The sequence below is a fragment of the Thermobia domestica genome, chromosome 1, assembly GCF_964235325.1.
Source record: "Thermobia domestica chromosome 1, izTheDome1.hap1.1, whole genome shotgun sequence".
Taxonomy (NCBI): domain Eukaryota; kingdom Metazoa; phylum Arthropoda; class Insecta; order Zygentoma; family Lepismatidae; genus Thermobia; species Thermobia domestica.
In genome coordinates this window covers 87,087,034-87,106,536 of record NC_137454.1, presented here as the reverse complement: position 1 = coordinate 87,106,536, position 19,503 = coordinate 87,087,034, and the positions used below count along the sequence as shown (strand labels likewise).

At 37.4% G+C, this 19,503-nt stretch overlaps 1 protein-coding gene across 3 annotated transcripts in view; it reads left to right on the top strand.

Annotated features, from left to right (window-relative positions):
- Tpr2 (Tetratricopeptide repeat protein 2) overlaps nucleotides 1–19,503 on the top strand; it is a 63,895-nt gene that overhangs the window by 9,282 nt on the left and 35,110 nt on the right. For 2 of the 3 annotated variants that reach the window (XM_081760590.1, XM_081760591.1), the window contains exons 2-5: nucleotides 892–1,095; nucleotides 4,280–4,368; nucleotides 8,813–8,937; nucleotides 12,994–13,182. In XM_081760590.1, the coding sequence (XP_081616716.1) occupies nucleotides 989–1,095; nucleotides 4,280–4,368; nucleotides 8,813–8,937; nucleotides 12,994–13,182 (510 nt within the window). In that variant the 5' untranslated portion in view covers nucleotides 892–988. The remainder of the gene's footprint in view (nucleotides 1–891; nucleotides 1,096–4,279; nucleotides 4,369–8,812; nucleotides 8,938–12,993; nucleotides 13,183–19,503) is intronic. The other variant, XM_081760594.1, reaches the window with a different exon arrangement.

Genomic DNA, 19,503 nt, shown 5'->3' with positions numbered 1-19,503 from the left:
CATTGCTCAACACTAATGCTAAGAAACCCCAGGTCTGACTTTCATCTCATCTAACCTTGAATGAATCGTGACAACTCGAAAAATTTCAACAAAATATTTGTAGGTGGTAGCACGTTATCGAGAATGCAGAACACTAAGTCGAGGTAAATTGTCAGTTGTAGATTGTTATTATCTTTTGAAAGACAAAGTATTGCCAACAGTTATTAGATGGTTGCTAGAGGTAAGTAACATCCAGGTGAGATGCAATTCGGACCTGGGGAGGTTTCCTAGCATCAGTGTTGAGCAATGGATTCATAGTCAACAGTAGCTCCAGCTACCAAAATTCGCCTTCAGGTCTGAGGAGAATAAGCGAGTTGTTTGTAACCAATATTTTTTCGCATTGAGGAAGCCGATTACCAGCTGAATTTAAGATTTGTTTGAGAGAAAGTACTAACTTCACAATCAGTTATATGCGCCTTTAAACGCGTAAGTACCTGAGTAAGGTGCACAAGAACGATATAAAAGTACAGATTTTATTTAAATATGGACCCACAATGATTTACGATGCTCAGCTTCAGAGTACAATCTCGTGAATTCAATCCCAGTACTCGTTGATACGCTGGTTTGTAGTGTTCTACCAATTTTGCCATTTCATGTTTGAGGAAGAAGGAAAGGTTAAGAATAATTTGACGAAGGTACTAGTATTGTGCCGAAATATAACAAATAGTTCATGTTCAACCGTAACTCGTATGTACTTTGCATAGTCTCTTGCAGAATATATCGGGGAATATACTGAATAGAAAAACACGAATATTTAATATTTAATTTAGTGAAGAGATAAAAAAAAATAGTAACTTTGATCAGTTTTGGTTATTAAAAATAAGTGCATTCACCGGTCAATTTTGTTTCCAGTTGTACTGATGGAGGTGGAATCTCAGCTTTGTAATTAAACTCCAGGTCAATACTATAAATAGAATAAATTTGTCGTGAGTTTTTGTAGTAAAACAATATGGCAAGTAAATCAAATTTATCAGACACGGCAAGTAAATCAAATCTATCAGATATGGCAAACAAATCACTTCTTAGCGTGAGAAGATCAATTCCTCTTGATAAAACGTGAGTAGTAACGTGAAGTAGAACTAGCAGAAGGTAGTTTTGCGGATTCGTGAGCTATATTCAAAGCAGTATTACAAGCTGAAGTGGAATTAATGTGCTAGTGTTTTAACAGTATTAAGTAATACCAAAGATAATACGATTAGCATTTCTCGCTCTGTTTAGGCTTGGTTGAGATATATTTATACGAGGACTGTCTAAAAAGTATCCGACCTTTGGCCAGAAAAATAGTTGCAAATACCTGACAGATTTGGGACCCTAATCCCCTTCAAAGTAGGCCCCTTGTGCTTCCACACACTTAGCCCACCGATCCTTCCACTGCTGGAAACACCGCTGGAAGTCTTCTTTTGGAATGTTGTTCAGCTCCGTCGTCGTGTTCCGCATTATGTCTTCTCTACTCTCAAAACGGGATCCCTTCAGAGGCGTCTTCAATTTTGGAAACAACCAGAAGTCACAAGGAGCCAGGTCTGGAGAGTAGGGAGGTTGGCGAACGGTTGTAATTCCATGTTTGGCTAAGAACGTGTGGATCAATTGGGATGAATGTGCTGGGGCGTTGTCATGATGGACGTGCCAGTTCTTCGCTGTCCACATGTCTGGTCTTTTGCGCCGGACTGCGTCACGGAGTCGCCTGAGAACATCTTGATAGTACTCCTTTGTCACTGTTTGTCCTTCCGGTGCGTACTCGTGATGCACAATTCCACGGGCATCGAAGAAAACAGTCAGCAACACCTTGATTTTGCTTCGCACCTGCTGCGCTTTCTTCGGCCTTGGAGAATCGGGATGCTTCCATTGAGACGATTGTTGTTTTGTTTCTGGGTCGTATCCGTACACCCATGACTCATCTCCAGTTATCACGGAATTCAGATACCCAGGATCAGTGTTGATGGTGTCCAGAAGGTCCTGTGCAACGTCAAAACGGGTGTCTTTTTGTTCCTGAGACAACAACTTGGGTACAAATTTAGCAGCCACTCGTTTCATGTTCAAATCGTCACGCAAAATTGCATGTGCAGAATCTTTACTCACTCCAACATCTTCTGCAATCTCCCGCACTGTCAAACGGCGATCTGCCATCACCAAATTTTGCACCCGCTCAACAACAGCTGCATTCCGAGCAGTTTGGGGCCTGCCGCTACGCTGCTCACTCTCGACTGATGTGCGGCCATCTTTGAATCGGTTGAACCATTGTTTAATTTGTGTTACATCCATCGCATCTTCTCCAAACACCTGCTGAATCTTACGAATTGTTTGGCTTTGAGAATCACCCAGCCTTTGACAGAATTTGATGCAGTATCTTTGCTCAATTCGTTCAGTCATCTTGCGAGAAACAATAAATCCGACGAACACTACCAACAGCACCTCACTTCGCGACCACCAGCTCACGACTGGCACACGCGAACGCGGTGAAAAAATTCAAGCATGCGCATTAAGGTTCCTCCTTCCACCGTGCACGGTGGCGCCGCCTGAGAATCACTACTTTGCGTGGAAAAAAGTAAGGTCGGATACTTTTTAGACAGGCCTCGTATGTCATATGACGATAGTTAGTTTACAATTATTCGTAAATGGTATTGAAAATGAAAGTAACATTCTTACCTACTCAGTAAAGATTCAGGTTAAAATTAGGGGCCGCGGTGGCTCGGTGGTAGAGCGTTCACCTCTGGTGCTTGGGGTCCCGGGTTCGATCCCAGTCCCCGCCAAGTGAACTTTGTGGTGGACAAACACCGTGTGCGTGGGTTTTCTCGGGGTTCTCCCGTTTCCTCCCACTTTCTTCATCCCACCATTTCATTCATCACTCATCATCACCGTCTCCTTTAGCCTAACCGGCATAACCGTGGGACGTAAAACTCAAAGATTTCATTTCATTTCATTTTCAGGTTAAAATTAATTTTTGAATCTTAGACGGATTGGTCATCGACCAGGTTTTTTAAATAATAAACTTTATTATGTCACATATATTAAGTTGAACGACGTAACATGAACTTCTGTCGTATTCTCTATGAATCATTAGAATAATAATTTTTGTCATAAAAGTACTATTCAATAATAATGTTAAAATGGAGTATATGCTGAGTACAGTTTGTAATTTGTTATTTCAAATGTATAAGTAGGGCAGCGCTTTAAGTATCTGCATTGTCTTTGTGTGTTTCGTTATTGTTGTAATATAATTATGAAGTGATTTTATTGAGATGTTTCTGTTTTTATGTCAGTAGTCTGATATACAAGAAAGAAAGAAATTATGCAGCGTAGTCTTGACAAATTTGTACCTATATAGATATGATGAGGGGAAAAAGTTACTGTTTCATGCAATTTTAATATGTAGACTTTATAATTCAAGAAAATTAGTGCATTGAAAGGAAATATTTCAATTATTTCGTTATTTTATTCTATTACATTATCTTTACTTTTTAAAATTATATAGCTAGCCATTGATATAGCGTATTCAGTTCTCTGCCTCACACATATGAAAACTTGTCGAGATGTTAGTTTATGATACTGGTTCCTCAGGTTTGAATGTTGGGTAATTTGCAAATGTAATTAGTAACTCGTTATCGCCATATTCATTCAAAATTTTTAACTTGATTCAGCTCTTGAAATCGCCGTGTGTGTTGGAATGGGGGGGGGGGGGGGAAGAGATTGTGTATTACTTTCAGTCAATACATAAATTGAATTAATAGAAGTATATAAACGTGAATGAATAGATTACAAAAAACAATATAATGAGAGGTAGCTTTATTACATGATTTTTTTTTCTGTTACTGACGTATTTAAACCGTAGTTTGCTTTTATGATCGGTAATTACTTGTTTGCTTTGAATAGGAAAGAATGTTACTTATGGGTAAATGATCACAGGATTTTTATTCTAGAAACAAGGTATTGCAAATTAATGCGTATGGTGCATAATCAAGATTCTTATCAATAATCTCATATAGTTAGTGAAACACGTATACATATCTGCTTTAATTTAAATTTATCGCAATATAATTACTTATTTACATGTAGAGACCTAGATTTGCTCGTTTGTGGGTTATTGTATATATTTTTGTAAAATTATAGACTTATGGGTGTTAGTTATATATTGTAAGTTGAAGGAGTTTTTCGTATTGTATTAATATTTTTATACTAATGTAAAACAACAAGATTTTTTTTCATTTTTCTTCCTTTGAATTTTAGCAATATGTTTCTGTTACAGGTTGGCGGAATTGCGGAAGGAAAGTGGGAATCAGTTGTACAAAACAAAACAATATAAGAAAGCTCTAAGTTTCTACTCTGAAGCTATTGGTAAATATGTGTTTCGTTATCACAAATAATTTATTCCATAGTTTATAATTTGTCTGGAGTTTCTTTCTAGACTAGTCTGCAACTAGATTGTGTAAAATTATTTTAAATGGTAGAATAGAATATTTTCACGCACTGAAAAGTCAGTGGAGTTAGTCTATTACTCATTCACAGAAAGAAAGAATAGCGAAAATGGCTGTCATGCGGTCCCGAAACTGTTGTAGTAAGAATGGGATGGCCTTACAGCTGTAACATGGGCTTGGAAATCTTACGGGAAGACCCACACAGTATTTTAATGGAATGCTCATCTCTGATGAGAGGCGGGTCTTGTTTGTTCAGATTGTGTAAGTTTATGGTGGAAAACGTTCGCGATTTTGTCGTTCTCTCTCTCTCTCCCTCCCCCATCCCATTTAATTCGACCTGCTCTTTCTTAAGTGCTCACTTACATTTATCATCATCCTCCCCCTTAATCCAACCAAAGGTTAAACTTTAAAAAAATCGCATGAGCTTCACTTAGATTAACCTCAGGTTTTTAGCATCAATCACTCTAATTAATAAAACCTACTTTATCTAAATGGATATTTTGATATATGGTATTGTGAGATATAGTCAGCTGAGAAAACAATAGGTGATAATCCAATGAATCAACATTTTCGAATCTTCTTCTTCTTCTTCTTCTTCTTCTTCTTCTTATTATTATTATTATTATTATTATTATTATTATTATTATTATTATTATTATTATTATTATTATTATTATTATTATTATTATTATTATTATATTGTTCGCATATAAAAAGCTGAAATACAAGTGTTCATATTCAGCCATTCTTGACTCCTAATTACTCGAACGTTGGAACAGTAACTAATACTAATTGACCACCTCGACAGTCATTATGGTACAGTAATGTAGCTGCAAGTGTCGTACGACATTTTTCATTGATTTGTGCATTGTATATGGCTTTAGTAATTCACGGGTAATTGTGAGCTCAAAAACAGGACTAATACGGCAGAAACGCATCGTGATGAAGGCACAGGGCGTAGGCTCAATTTAGGAACTGGCTGAGCATCAGATGAACATCCTGCCATAACACGCAGGTTCGTCATCAAAGTAATCTCGATGGTATTATGACATGTGACGAGAAGTGGATCTTTTAATTAATGGCAAACGAAAGGGACAGTGGGTAGATGTTGCAAACCCTTCCTCTAAAAAGTAAAAACCAAAGCTTATCACGCAGTGTTTTGTTAATATGATTGAACGTTAATATGAGTGAACTGGGTTGTTCATTAATAACGATATGTTAATATGAGTGAACTGGGTTGTTCATTAAAATTCTTTTCTCTAGATAAAACAGTTACTGCAGTTACGTAAAAAGGAAGAAACAGTCTTCGGTCAGTACTTCAGGGCCTTCTAATCTTGCGAACAAATGTTAGTCACACGTGGCAAAAACTGAAACAGAAACAGCGTGGCCTGAAATATGAAGCGCACCCTTCATTTTCCCCCAATTTAACAGCAGCAGATGCTATCTAAGCCACTTTCTAAAAGGTAGGAAGTTCAACTGCAATAGTGTCGGACGGAATTCAGAGTTTTACAAATCGTTGACAGAAATATGTCACTAAAGATGTAGATCGTTTTGAACAAAGTAGGTATTTAAAGTGCAAAACACAGCAATTACGTTCGATACGAAAACTATCATTTGTCTGTGAACAACCAAGTAAAACCGTTCTTAAGCTAGTCAATTAAAAAGTATGGAAGAGTATATACACGCGCAGCTTGAAAATGTTTGTCAGTATGTATATATATATAGAGAGAGAGAGGAGAGGGAGGGAGGGAGGGAGAGATTGAGGGGTGCAGAGAGGCGCGGAATAACAAATTTTGATTGTTTATTTCAGGTACTGTTTTTTACATTGGCAAGATTGTAACTATAATGTGTTCACACAATAATGCCACAAAATTTAGTAGATATGGATGAATACTCAAATGAACAATGCGCATTTGCAGTAAAATCATTCTTACAAAAGCTGCTTAGAAGAAACAAAGTGAGTGTTTCAATGTCACTTGAAATTTCTGTCATTATGAGGTTCCGTCAGCTCACAATAGAGCTGGAGTGAGACTTGTGAAACAACAGGTTCAGCACTAAGCAAGAAGCATCCAGGACAAAGGAAAACTGTCCGAACACCAGACACACTCGAAGTTGTGAGGGCCTCTTTCTTGGGTAGTTCAAGCGTTCTGCACGACGACATGGTATTTCATTGTGTTCGTCATACCGCACTTTGGGAAGAGTATTGGTCCAATATTTATATTTCCATCCATATAAAATCCTTCATCCATTTTTTTTTCTTTCTTCTTTCTTCATGATCTGAGAGAATCTTATAACGCCGAGATTGAACCTGGCGTCAGAATTCTCGTCTTAAAGCTTCCCATTGTTTTCGTAAAATGATTTTACTGCAAGTGCATGTTTACGTGACCTTCTGTGTCTATTAAATGGTGTTATTGTAGGAACAAAATAATGTCCTTATAACCTGGCCAACCTAGAAAACATCTGAAATACACACATCAAAATCTCCCGTAACTCCGCACCGTCGTTATGAAGGTATACAAAATAAGTTATAACCCAGATATTAGAAAATAACATACATACAAATTAAGTTATAACCCAGATATTAGAAAATAACATACGTATATCTTCATAACAATACTTTAGCTTCTCAAATTGAAGAGGGAGGGTAAGAGAAAATAGATTTTAAAAATATATTCTTAAATTATACGCTGCAAAAACTACTAAAATGAACGCGTATTTTCTGTGCGTAGTCGTGCGGAAAGAATATAATTACTCATGTTGAACTTGAAGATACGAAAGAAAAGTTTTCTTTTATAATTGATAAACCTTATCAAAGTAATGTATATTCAATGTTATCAATGTGTTATCAGAACTTTATGTATGAGATGAAATGTTTTCACTTTTTTTTTCTTTCTTTATAATAATTAATTTAAATGTCTTACAAAGTTACTTTTGTTTTAAAACACAGACAATAAGTGTTTTACAATACAGACAACAATAACCATACGTGCATGTACGAGGGGCGTCCAAACAGTTCGTCTCCCAACCTACTTAGATGAGGTAGAGCATTGTCTTCGTTGTGACTTTTTTTTTCGTAATCTGTTTGTATCAACTCACTTCTCCAGTCATTTTGTAACAGCTAAATGCAAGTAGAGAAAAATGTTTATTGTTTCTATTACCATTGGTCAGCAGCATCGCTAGAAAATTTGTATTCACGGAGACGTTATTTAAGTTTTGGATTCATATGATAATTAATTTTGAGCCAAGTCAGGTGGTATATTGGATTCTAAAGTCTTTGGAACTTTGCTTGCAGATTGGCAGCTTGCGCTATATTGGAGTTAATGTTAAAGACATTGTTCTGAAAAATCAGAACCACATGTCGCAATTCGATGGTGGGTTGTTAAAAGTACGGCAAAACACTGGCGTGTCGCTGTAGAACCATGTTGTAGATAATCAGCGAACAAATAGTGCAATCTCAACATTTCAAGTCTGAGCCATCACCTTCTCTTCGAAACCTTGTGCATGAAGTATGGATGGATGCCTTCATATCATGGTCTCTCTTGTCCATCTCAACCCGAAGACAATACATAGAGATTTCGTCCACTATAACAATTCTGGATTAGAATCCTGTTGGAGAAAATCCAAAATGGCTGCAGTCTTTGCACGGCACTGTTTCTGTTCGTCTTAGATGTGTAATCAAACCGTCTTGAGACTTAAAGTGGAATCGATACTGCCATGTAATGTACCAACAGTGTCTACTAAAGCTGTAATGTTGTATGCACCGCTAATCACGTTGAATCAGTTCTTTTAGATGTTTTTCCACAGTAATGAATGATTGACGTTCAGAGTGGTCTGCATCATCACAGTACTACCTTTCAGAGGAATACTCACGGTGTCATTTGTTAATCGTGAAGTATGAAAGGACACTATCACTAATAATGTCATCATGAATCTGCTGTGGCGGAAGTTCTTTCAACAGGACGATTTTATAACTACTCGTAAATCACCTTTTTCCATTTTGCTATGTGATGTCACTTTCCGTTATAAATGAAACAGGAGAGTGTAGAGAAGGAAAGGATGCTCTATTTAAACATTAGACTAAACGTACTGAAAGTCAATTTCAAAGTTCAAGGCTCAACTGGGAGGTAGTTCGACACGAGAACTTCTTGAACGCTCCTCATGTACTTTTAAATTCGTGTATATTATTCAGATATAATTTTATTATTAAAAACCCTTGGAGCTTTGCAGTAGGTAGTGAATGAATAATTATTCAGGTCTCCAAGCGAAGTTTAGTGGATAGCAGTGTGATGGCTGAATGTACTATGTTCTTACTCCTTTGTTTTTGTGCATATTTCTACATTGTATGAAAGATATTTAATTTTCAGACCTATGCCCAGATTGCGCTTCATATTATGGCAATCGATCTGCATGCTACATGATGTTAGGACAATACAAGGATGCAATGGAAGATGCCAAGAAATCGGTTGCACTGGACGACACATTTGTAAAAGTTAGTTCTTTTTCAGTATTTTTTTTCATGATTCGTAACTTTGTAACATCAGAATACTGACTGCTTGATCCAGCTTCACTTATTTGGGGGAAAATGAAGCATGGGGTGACTGAATTGAAATATAGTGCACCTTTTGTAATTAAAAGCATGTATAGTTTTAAATATTGTGCAAAAGTTGCTGTGTTGTTTTGCTTTCCAGGTTTGTTTTTAAAAATTATTAATGACTGTCTTAATTACGTGAAACTAAATTTTTTGACATTGATGAATTTCTTTTCATATCATTAGTTGAGCTATTATGTATACAACGTATTTTAAACTAATATTAGATTAAAATGTGATGAATTTAGTGTTCATGTTAAATTTTCTTAGCAGATGTGATCTTTGTGCATAATTTCATAACAGACAGAGGAAAGAATTATATGCATAACAACGATGTATATGTGTTTAGAACAAGGATAACTAACTAACTAACTATGTATATACAGTATATCAATGAATGGGTCAATATAATTAAATTTGGGGTCGAATTCGAGTTACTTTTGACATCTCCAATCCATGGTTCTCATCAAGCTTAAGAGCTTCATCGAATCCATTGATAGTGTAATCGAGCGGAAAATCCGATAACATTGTGCAATTCCAGAGGTAAGCCGAAAACTTCTTTCGATTTACTCGTGATTTAAACTATGCCACTTAATGATTTCAAAGATTTTCTTAAAAAGCTGAGAAAGATTTTGAAAGACACGGAATTTTGTGATTTTTTTTCTTTTCAGAACCAATTTTTCTTTTTGCTTTAACCCGGATTTTGGTAGGAGATAAAGGGACCCCGGCCAGGAAAAATTAGTTACCATTTTACATTATATATAGACCTGGAAATTTGTAAATCGTGACCTGAAAAAGTCTGAATTCGTGCACACCAAATCAGTGGAAACCTTAATGACTGTCTTTTAGAACCAGCAAAACATGTAACTCATTCCATTGACCACAATGTTCCGTAAGATTACTCCAATTTGTGCCTTATATGTATCGTGGCCTTTCCTGATTGGCTGCTGACATCACATAGGGGAGGTTTATGTATGATTGGTCGAGAAATGTCCCTAATCTGTATTCTTATTAAGTTGCACCCGCAACATTTGATGGATCCAAATGTGATCACATAGCAGTGTTGTATGTTAAGGGCAAAGGAGAACGAACTCAGCCATGTGCATACCCTCGAAGTATATTCAACAGCAATAATTTATTAATGCTGCTGTTTTATTACTTCATTTCTCATTTACTTTTTAAACTATTTATTTTGTTGTATGCTGACTCTAGAGATGATTATTTCGGGGAAAGGTAGATGATTTAGTTTTCTGTTCTTAACAAAGATTTCTACTCTTAAGTGGCATTGTTTAAGTCATGAATAAATTGTATAAAATTTGTTTCTGATTTTTGTACAAAATGTCACGATGCCACCGGTCTTGAAGCTGGATAGCAATATCGGTAGACTGAATTATACCAGATGGCATTTATTTAAAAAATTGGTCATGAATAATAATTCTAGTAAAATCCTCTCAAACATTCTGTTAGCAAGATTGACCCCATACACAGATTAAATAATTCGAGATTATTAGTGCGAATTAAGGCGAAATCGATCAACTATCGACCAGATGTTTACCATTCGAGAAATACTCGAAAAGAAATGGGAATACAATATCCCGGTACATCAGTTCTTGTTCACGAGCTTTCACGTCGAGAATGACCTGAAACAAGAATATGCGTTGTCGCCATTATTATTCAACTTCCTGGAGTACGCTATAATGAAAATCGAAAATAGCAACCAGGGCTTAGAGCTGAATGATATTCACCAGGTTATGACGTAAATCAGATTATATAAGTCTGATAGAGGATAAGAGAACAATAGAAAAAATATAGAGGTCTTATTAAACGCTTACAGGGACATGGGCTTAGAAGTAAATGCATAGAAAACCAAATACATGGAAGTCAGCCGGGATCATAATACTGCAAATTATGGATGCGTCAAAATATCAAATAATACTTTCGACAAATATCTAGGACAGTACATTCAAATATCTAGAATCAATATTAACAGACTGAAACTATATCCACCAAGAAATTAAATGTCGGCTGAAAGCAGGGAATTCGTGTTATTATTCAGTTCAAAATTTTTGTTGTTGCTAATTCTGTCAAGGAATTTGAAGCTTAAAATATATACAAAACGATAATCATGCCTGTTGTGCTATATAATTGCAAAACATAGTCGCTTACTCTGAGGGAAGAACGCAGCCTGAAAGTATTTGATAATAAAATCTTGAGACGAATATTCGGACCCAAGAGGAACGGGAATGGTGAATGGCGGAAACTTCATAACGAGGAACTACATAATTTATACGGTTTACCAAACATTGTTAGGGTCACCAAGTCTAGGAGGCTCAGGTGGGCAAACCATGTAGCCAGAATGGAAGAAAGTAGGAACACTTTGAGTTTTAACTAGAAATCCAGTCGGAGAACTGCCATTAGGAATACCTAGATGCAGATGAGAAGACAATATTAAGGTAGGTTTCACAGAAATAGAAGTAGAAACTGGATCCAGTTGGCTAAGGACAGAAGGCAATGGAGAGCTTTTGTGAACGCAGCATTGAACCTTCGGGTTTCATATGCCATAAATCCTTCTTTTTTCTAATGTTCCAGATCTGATTTAAAAAAAAAAAAAAAAAAAAAAATGCAAGTCATCGCAGCGATAACATTCCATTATAGAATATGCTATTATCGCATCATCAACGATATTTTGCTATAAAAATTATTAACCAAGTTTATTACAAATTTTGGAATAAAAGTGATCGTCTAATATTAAAACAAATAATTTATTTTATTTTAGATGTATGTATTTATGGGAATAATATTAAATGGCACACAATGTACTACGTATACTTTATCTACGCATGCCATTCTGGGGGTAAAGTAAAGTTGAAGATTGACGAACACCCACCTTTTATGTGCCCTAGGAATTATAATTGGGTTGTTATATTCCTGATATGATTTCAACAATCAGGCCTGTTGCCTTCGACTGCGAGACATTAAAGAAGAGCTTCGTCTTCGCAAATGTTTTTACATTTTATTCAAGTTTGTCCTTTTATCTCAGAAAAATTAAAATCAGCAGTAAGTTACGGAAAATAATCATTACACATACATTAATCACCAATATGAAAACAATCAGCGATGTTGTTATTTACACATCAAATGGTAAATAGTAACATCTTTGCTTATTTTGTAGTTCTTGTTATTATCATCGTCATTTAGTGACCCTTACTTGAATTCACTTTTTCCTTCGAAATCAGTCGAATATAGAAACACGTTCATTGTTTATTTGTGAATTAAACATATTGGTATTATTTCAATAACTTCCGTCCATAAATAACTGTAAAATAAATGAGATCCTTGTTGTTCTTGTTCTTATTCATAATTAATTTTGAGACAATTTTAATCTAATACATAAGATATGGAAGTTTGTTGGGTTTGTAATTTAACACCTCTAGATTTACTAGTGGTTTGAGCACCACTACGAAGGCTTTTTATTATTATTTTATGCTACATAAATAAGGTCTTGCAGGTTCAAGTCTTTTCGAAACTTTGCCATGGTTATTTAGAACAAATGTAGAAGATAAAATACCAACTGAATTCTTCGAATGCTATGGTATTCTGAAAATTAAATCACAGATAATTCAACGATAAATGTGATGGTTAATTTCATGTGTTCCACCGAAAGCATGTTGTTTTAAGAAAGTACGTGTCTTTATTATCAATGATTAAATAGTGTAAGACATATAAAAATAATAAATTGTCTCAGTTTTGTTTCCTTCTTCATTGAATAATTGTTTCGTTTTGGAAGTAAAAGATACTAATTTCACTGCTGCTAACAAATGGATTGTAGTTTTTTTCTTCCTTTTTTGTTCTAACCTCGATATCAGGATGTGCATACAAAACATCGCTTCATCTGCTTTTTTTCTTTCTTTTTTCACTGTATCATTGCTTTTAATCATAGTTGAATTTTTATTCCAGGGCTACTTACGGATAGTAAAATGTGGCATAGCTCTTGGAGATCTTACCACAGCGCAAACTGCACTTTCGAAATTGGAAGAACTTGATCCAAATAATGCGGCTATTGCACAAGAAAAATCAAATATTCACACTGTGAAGCGGTTTGAAGAAGAAGCCGCCAAAGCTTTTAGTACCACTGATTACAGAAAGGTGAGTATCCTTATTGTTACTCTTAACCGGAGACTGTTGTCATTCGTACATTCAGAAAATTGTTTCAAAAAGTTCGGTGGCATGTGAAAGTTGTTCTTGAAGATAACTAATTCTTGTATTAGGATGAGAAATATTGAATTGGAACTCCACCAAAAAAACTGAGAGGTGATTCCTCACATCAAAATAAGAAAAAACATTCATATGAACCTGGGGTCAAAAGTGCTTAGTTTCGGAGTTAAAGGCCTCCGAAAACGGAAGAAAAGAAACCTTATACAGCTATAGCGCCACGAGCGTGATAGTGCTTTCTTAAGAAACATGGTCCTCTCAAAGAAACAAAACCTGTTCTATGCAAAAATGCTTATGCAGGGTGTCTTATCAGTAACGAATGTCACGAAATCAGAAAACGGTCATGAAAGTCACGAAATTCAGCTTTTGGGTCACGATGTTTTTTTTAACTGTACAAATGTAAGTACAGATTGGAAAATTTTGTTATATAAAACGTCAAAATTCACCATCAAAAATGTCTATGGTCGGGTTTAGACGCTACCAAATCGCAAGCAAAGTACGTTTCTATCGCATGAATGAAAATTCGGCCTAATTCGCACCCAAATTTGCTGTTCAAAATGTTAGAAAATTTTATGATTTGGTAAAGAAAAGGTCACGAAAAAGTCACGAAATTCCATTTTGGAATTGTAGTAGACACCCTGTTATGTCAAATCGTGAAATCTGTGCGAAAGAATTCCCCACAGTTACATAGGGATTCCCGGAGAATATGTCAAGGAAAGAGACGTCAAAATAGGCGTGAATGGATAGGTTTCCTACTTGCCAACCATAAATCGTGTGTGCCATGTCGAGATCTCAAACATTCCGTCGAGAAATGGTGGACACCGTCATATCCGCTATGTGGTTTCATAACCACCAGGTGACCAACAATGAAGTGGTAGATATGACGTGGAAGGAAGACCCACAACTGAAAACAAGGAAACAAGCCCATATACATAGGTCGACAAAGGCGGCGTGATCCAGCAGGAACGGGCCAAAGAGCGGCGCACACCGTCGGCGAAGTAGAATATCTCCCGAACGAAGAGAGATATGGACGTCGGTTCAAAACAAAAGAATGAAAATCAGACCCAAGGGAAACGATGGTGCAAACCGAATGATGGAGAGGGAACTGCACAAGGGGACTTCACACAGAAAGACGGGTAGTCATCAAAGCAGACATAGTAGGGACAGTGCAATGTAACACAGACCTATGTACGATGACATGTGGCTTACGTACGAATGGTGGGGTGAGAGCTGGAAAATGGGGATTCCCCACTACAGCGTCGGGGAACGTGGCAAAGGAACACCGCCGGACATGGTGTGTTGATGCAATGGTCCACAGCAGAGTACGCAGACATTGCAGGGCAGAGAATCGCTATAGGCCCGACCAAGTAGGCAACCTAGGCGTGAAGGACATACATACAGGCAACCATGGACTGTATTTGCAAGGATGGTACATTACAGCTCGGACTTGTATCCGTGATGAATAACTATCACACAGAATGATACTAAAGGTTCCTGAAGTCATACCACAGGCGTACCTGTATCAAAACTAAAACATGCCCAAAATGACGTCCACCACTCTAAACACAGGCGTTCATATGTCGTCGCACAGACTGACGTACGTCGAAACGTTGCTGGCTCTTCTCGCAAAGCGTCACAAGCGGCTCGGACGCGTTGTTCCAACGTGTGGACATCAGGTACCGAAGTAACATAAACAACAATTTTGAGATGCCCCAAATTCGGTGCCCGGGCAGGCCATGACATAGGACCGCCACGGCAGATCCACTAGCTCGGAAATCCGTGGGACGTAAGACTTAAAGATTTCATTTCATTTTATTTTTCGCTAGCTCGGAAATACCCTGTTCAAATAGTCTTGCATGGGACGACAGAAATGCGCCGAGGCACCATCGTGCATGACCACATACATTGTTGTAAAACCAACGGCATATCCTCCAGAAGTGTCGGAAGTATCTCGCGCGAGAAGTCCAGATAGATAGGTCCGGTGAGTTGTTGGGGAAAGAACAACTGGTCCAATCAGATGGTCACCCAGAATCCCTGCCCACGTTGATACGAAACTGGTGCTGGTAACGGGCCTGTACCATTCCATGTGGATTATCCACAGACCACAGATGACTATTATAGTAATTGTGGATACAGTCCCTTCTAAATTGGGCTTCATCAGTGAACAAACTGGAGGAGAGAACACGACGTTTGTTGCCACCAAATGGAGAACCGGAGTACAAAAGTCCAGCCTGGGACGGGAATCCTCTGGCAGTAGACTCTGTACCCGTTGGAAGTAAAATTGTTGGCATGCAGGATCGACAACGCCCTCTCAGAGCTGACATTATGCCGACGGGCAAGCTCCCTGCAACTTACACCAGAGTCTTGCGCACGTCGTAAAATACGTTCTTCCGTATACAGAGTGCGTTCACTACGTGATCTGCCCGTGTCACACATGGGAAGGCGAAACGTTTCCGTCGCACACAAACGACAAAACAGCACTGCAAACGTTATATGATGCGGTTGTCGTCTATTCGGATATCGTTCGTTGCATAACCGTGCTGCCTGCAAATCATTTCCATGTGCTTTTCCATACACATAAACCATCTGAGCTTGTTCTTGATTGATGTAATCGGCCATTGTCACAACACACCACACTATGCATGTGATGTACGACACACATCGTAGTAGTTACCCACTTCAACTGCACGGATGGCGTCGACAGACAAGATGTTACCGCTCTTTTTACGTCATGGAAGAAAATGACACCGTACTCTAAATATTCAGTAGCTTGACTAACCTAACCCAATTTTGTATAACGAAGTCAAAATAATTTTAAAAAATTCAGAATGAAAAAGCAATTTCTAACTTACATGCGCAACGGAAATTTTAAAAGTAATCACAGATTCTTGCTAAAGTGGTAGACCAACAATGAGACTTTAGTCAGCATGCCATCTAGCACATGTTCGACACGAACTTACAATGTACATTATTATTATCATCTAATCTACGCTTAGATTATCCATAGGACTTGCTGAATATGAATCATAGATTTAAATTTGGAAGTATTATTTATTGTTTCAGTTCAAAAATCAAATTACAAATTAGAAAGGTTGATATATATATATATATAAAAAAAAAAAAAAAAAAAAAAAAAAATTGAATTATGGTTTTCAAATAAATTTTGTTTCAAATATCTTGACTTTGCACTATTCCAGTTCTTACATTCTGTCATTACATAGGTTTCAATAAACATGTTATTATTATAGCAAGATTTGCATATTAATAGCTTCCCGGTACAAAGAAGAAACGATGAGCATATAAATGATACATCGTCAGTAGCTTCTTTTGCAGGTCAAATAGGTTATTACTCTTCAATGAACAATCTTTAACGATTCTTATAATTATACATTTGATCCATCCATCTTTCGTTCAACATTCAGGAAAGTGTGCGAAATAGATGAAATGAAAAACAAATGTTCCGTGCACTTCTGTTACGTTTGCATTTGTGCCCATATTTACATACTACATTATTATTCCACTTAGGAAAACATTTCATAAATTATATACTTGTAGCATATTGTAAATTGGCTTACATGCCATGGGATCACATTTTTACAACATAACAAGTATTACACTAATTATTAGTATTAATGAACATGCGATATATATACAAATGAATATGAATGAAGAAGAAAGGGAAAAGAAAAAGAATCTACCATGTTTACCACTTTCCTGAGTATAATCTAAACATAATATTTAATTTCATGGATCAATACATCGAGCATTAATTACCGAAGAGTGACAAGTTGACCTTAATTGAGCTAAACTAACCTTTCAAATTACATCATTAAATGAAGTCACTAGAAAACTGTACCGGAAACTAATTCTATAATCGTACCGAAACGTTAAGTTGTGCTAGACATATGCATATTAAATTTTGATACTAATATTAGCGGAAATATCATGATGAGACTGTGAGATGCGTAACGCAATACAAAATACTATTCGCACATGTTAGTCATGCTATTGTCAAGTACTGATAAAGATTTTGTAACCAGTTAATATTTTCCAAAGTTGTAAAGTTCACCACACGAATGGTACAAAAGATTATGTAGTTTTCAGTCAGAATGCTTCGATAAGAATAATGTAAAATCTGGTTTACCTGGTTATAAGTTGTTTGACTAGCCCAGACTCCTCTGGTTCCTACCTCTCCAGCAGACTGCAGGGGCCAGTCCCAAAACGTGTCTCGGCAAGAGAAACAACAGCTTTACCATCCCCTTCGGTTCTTCATAGCGAAGCGATGATGATTCATGGTAACGCTTTTTACCAAAACAAGGTTAAATTGAATTTAGATCAGAGCCTCCAATTCTTTTGTCCAATTTACTACAGGTTGTTCCAAAATAGAATTTTCTAACGTTTTGCCTAATGAAGCGATTTATGCTTTATAATTTCAAATTTTCTTGGAGGTCTCTTGATTGCGTCACCTACTTCATGTCACTATATATGATGAAGCGTCATTCAATACAAATAAGCTCTTTAGCTCCATTAGCTTCACGCGTTTGTATAGAAAAAAACATGGCGATCACCATGGTAACGGGAAGGAAATGACGACATCACTATTCCAGTCTATTGCCAGATCCAAAGTATGCATCAAAGGTAGGTACCCAAGTTCGATCAATGTTGCCAGTATCAATGTTCAATGCAGGTTTGTATTTATGAGTAAAGAACGATTATTTAATTTCCCGTTGTTTATTTGATTTTGCTGAACCTATTACCTTAACCTGTTTTATATTACGTGAATGTTGTTTTAGATAAAGCGCTAAACCCAACATGCCTTCTTCTTGTGACTTTTTTTTTTTTTTAATTATCTAACATGTTCCTTCACACGCGTGTTAATATTACGTTTAGTTTGGCCAATGTATGAGGAATCACGTTCACAATAGACGTGGTAAATACCTGCCTTATTTAATGGATCGTCAAAATAGATTTTAAATCCAGTGAGATGTTTTTGTAAACTTTTGGGGGGAATACTTGAAGCAAATACAGGGTGTCCGAGAAGTCCTTCCCTGATTACAGAAATTGATAACTCAGGCTAGAAATACGATAGAAATATGAAACTGGTGTTGAATGGTTTACAAACTATAAAAGTTTTGGTCACATCAGTACACTTCCACATGAGCACCCTTGGTAGCACGTAGCACATCTAGGCGATATTCAATTTCCATCCACACATTAGCCAATATCACTGGAGGGATCGATGCAACGACTGTGGTTATTCGTTGCTGCAGGGTTTCAAGATCTGGTACACGTGTTCGGTAGACCTCATCCTTGACATAATCCCATAAAAAGAAGTCTAATGGGGTTATGTCAGGAGAGCGTGGAGGCCAAGCTGTTGGTCCATCACGACCAATCCGTCGCCCAGGAAATGTCCTATCGAGATAGGCACGGACGTCCAAACCCCACTGAGGTGGTGCACCGTCTTGTTGAAAAACGACATCGGGGCGATACTGAAGCAGCTGAGGAACAGCATACAGCTGCAACATATCCAGGTACACTGCAGATGTGATGGTATGGTATCCTCAGCGAAGAAGAATGGCCCGATAATTCGATCGTGCAATAACGCGCAGCAAACATTCACCTTTGGACTGCCTCTGGTGAACTCCCTGACCTCCCTGGGGGGTTCTGAACCCCAAATGCGTACATTATGGCGATTCACTACTCCACTGACAAAGAATGTCGCTTCGTCGGAAAAGGCAATTCGTCTGAGATAACCATTACCGTCCTCAATACGTGATAGCATTTCGACCGCAAAGTCATATCGACGTGTACCGTCGTCGGGCAACAAGGCCTGAACGAGTTGCACTTTGTAAGCACGAAACAACAAACGTTTGTGTAAAATGTCATGGATAGAGCTTTTTGGCATCTGTAATTCACGTGAGGCCCTGCGCACCGATTTCTTAGGACTTCTCAGAAAAGACTGCCGCACAGCCTCCACCGTGTCTGCTGAGGTTCTTGGTCGACCAGACCTCGGAAGGTCAGCAACCGACCCTGTGTTCTTGGAACTTCTCATACCAGGCTTTAATGCTCTTGACATCAGGTGGAGTCCTCCCAAATGTTGTCTGGAACTGTCTCTGCACCATGGTTGGTGATCGTGTCTCATGGTACCACAGGACACACTGTGCCTTCTCCTGGTTGGTTGGCATGGCTTCTTGGGCTTCTTACTTACGTACTACAAACCTAAAACAAACAAAATTGAGACTTGGTAAAACAGAA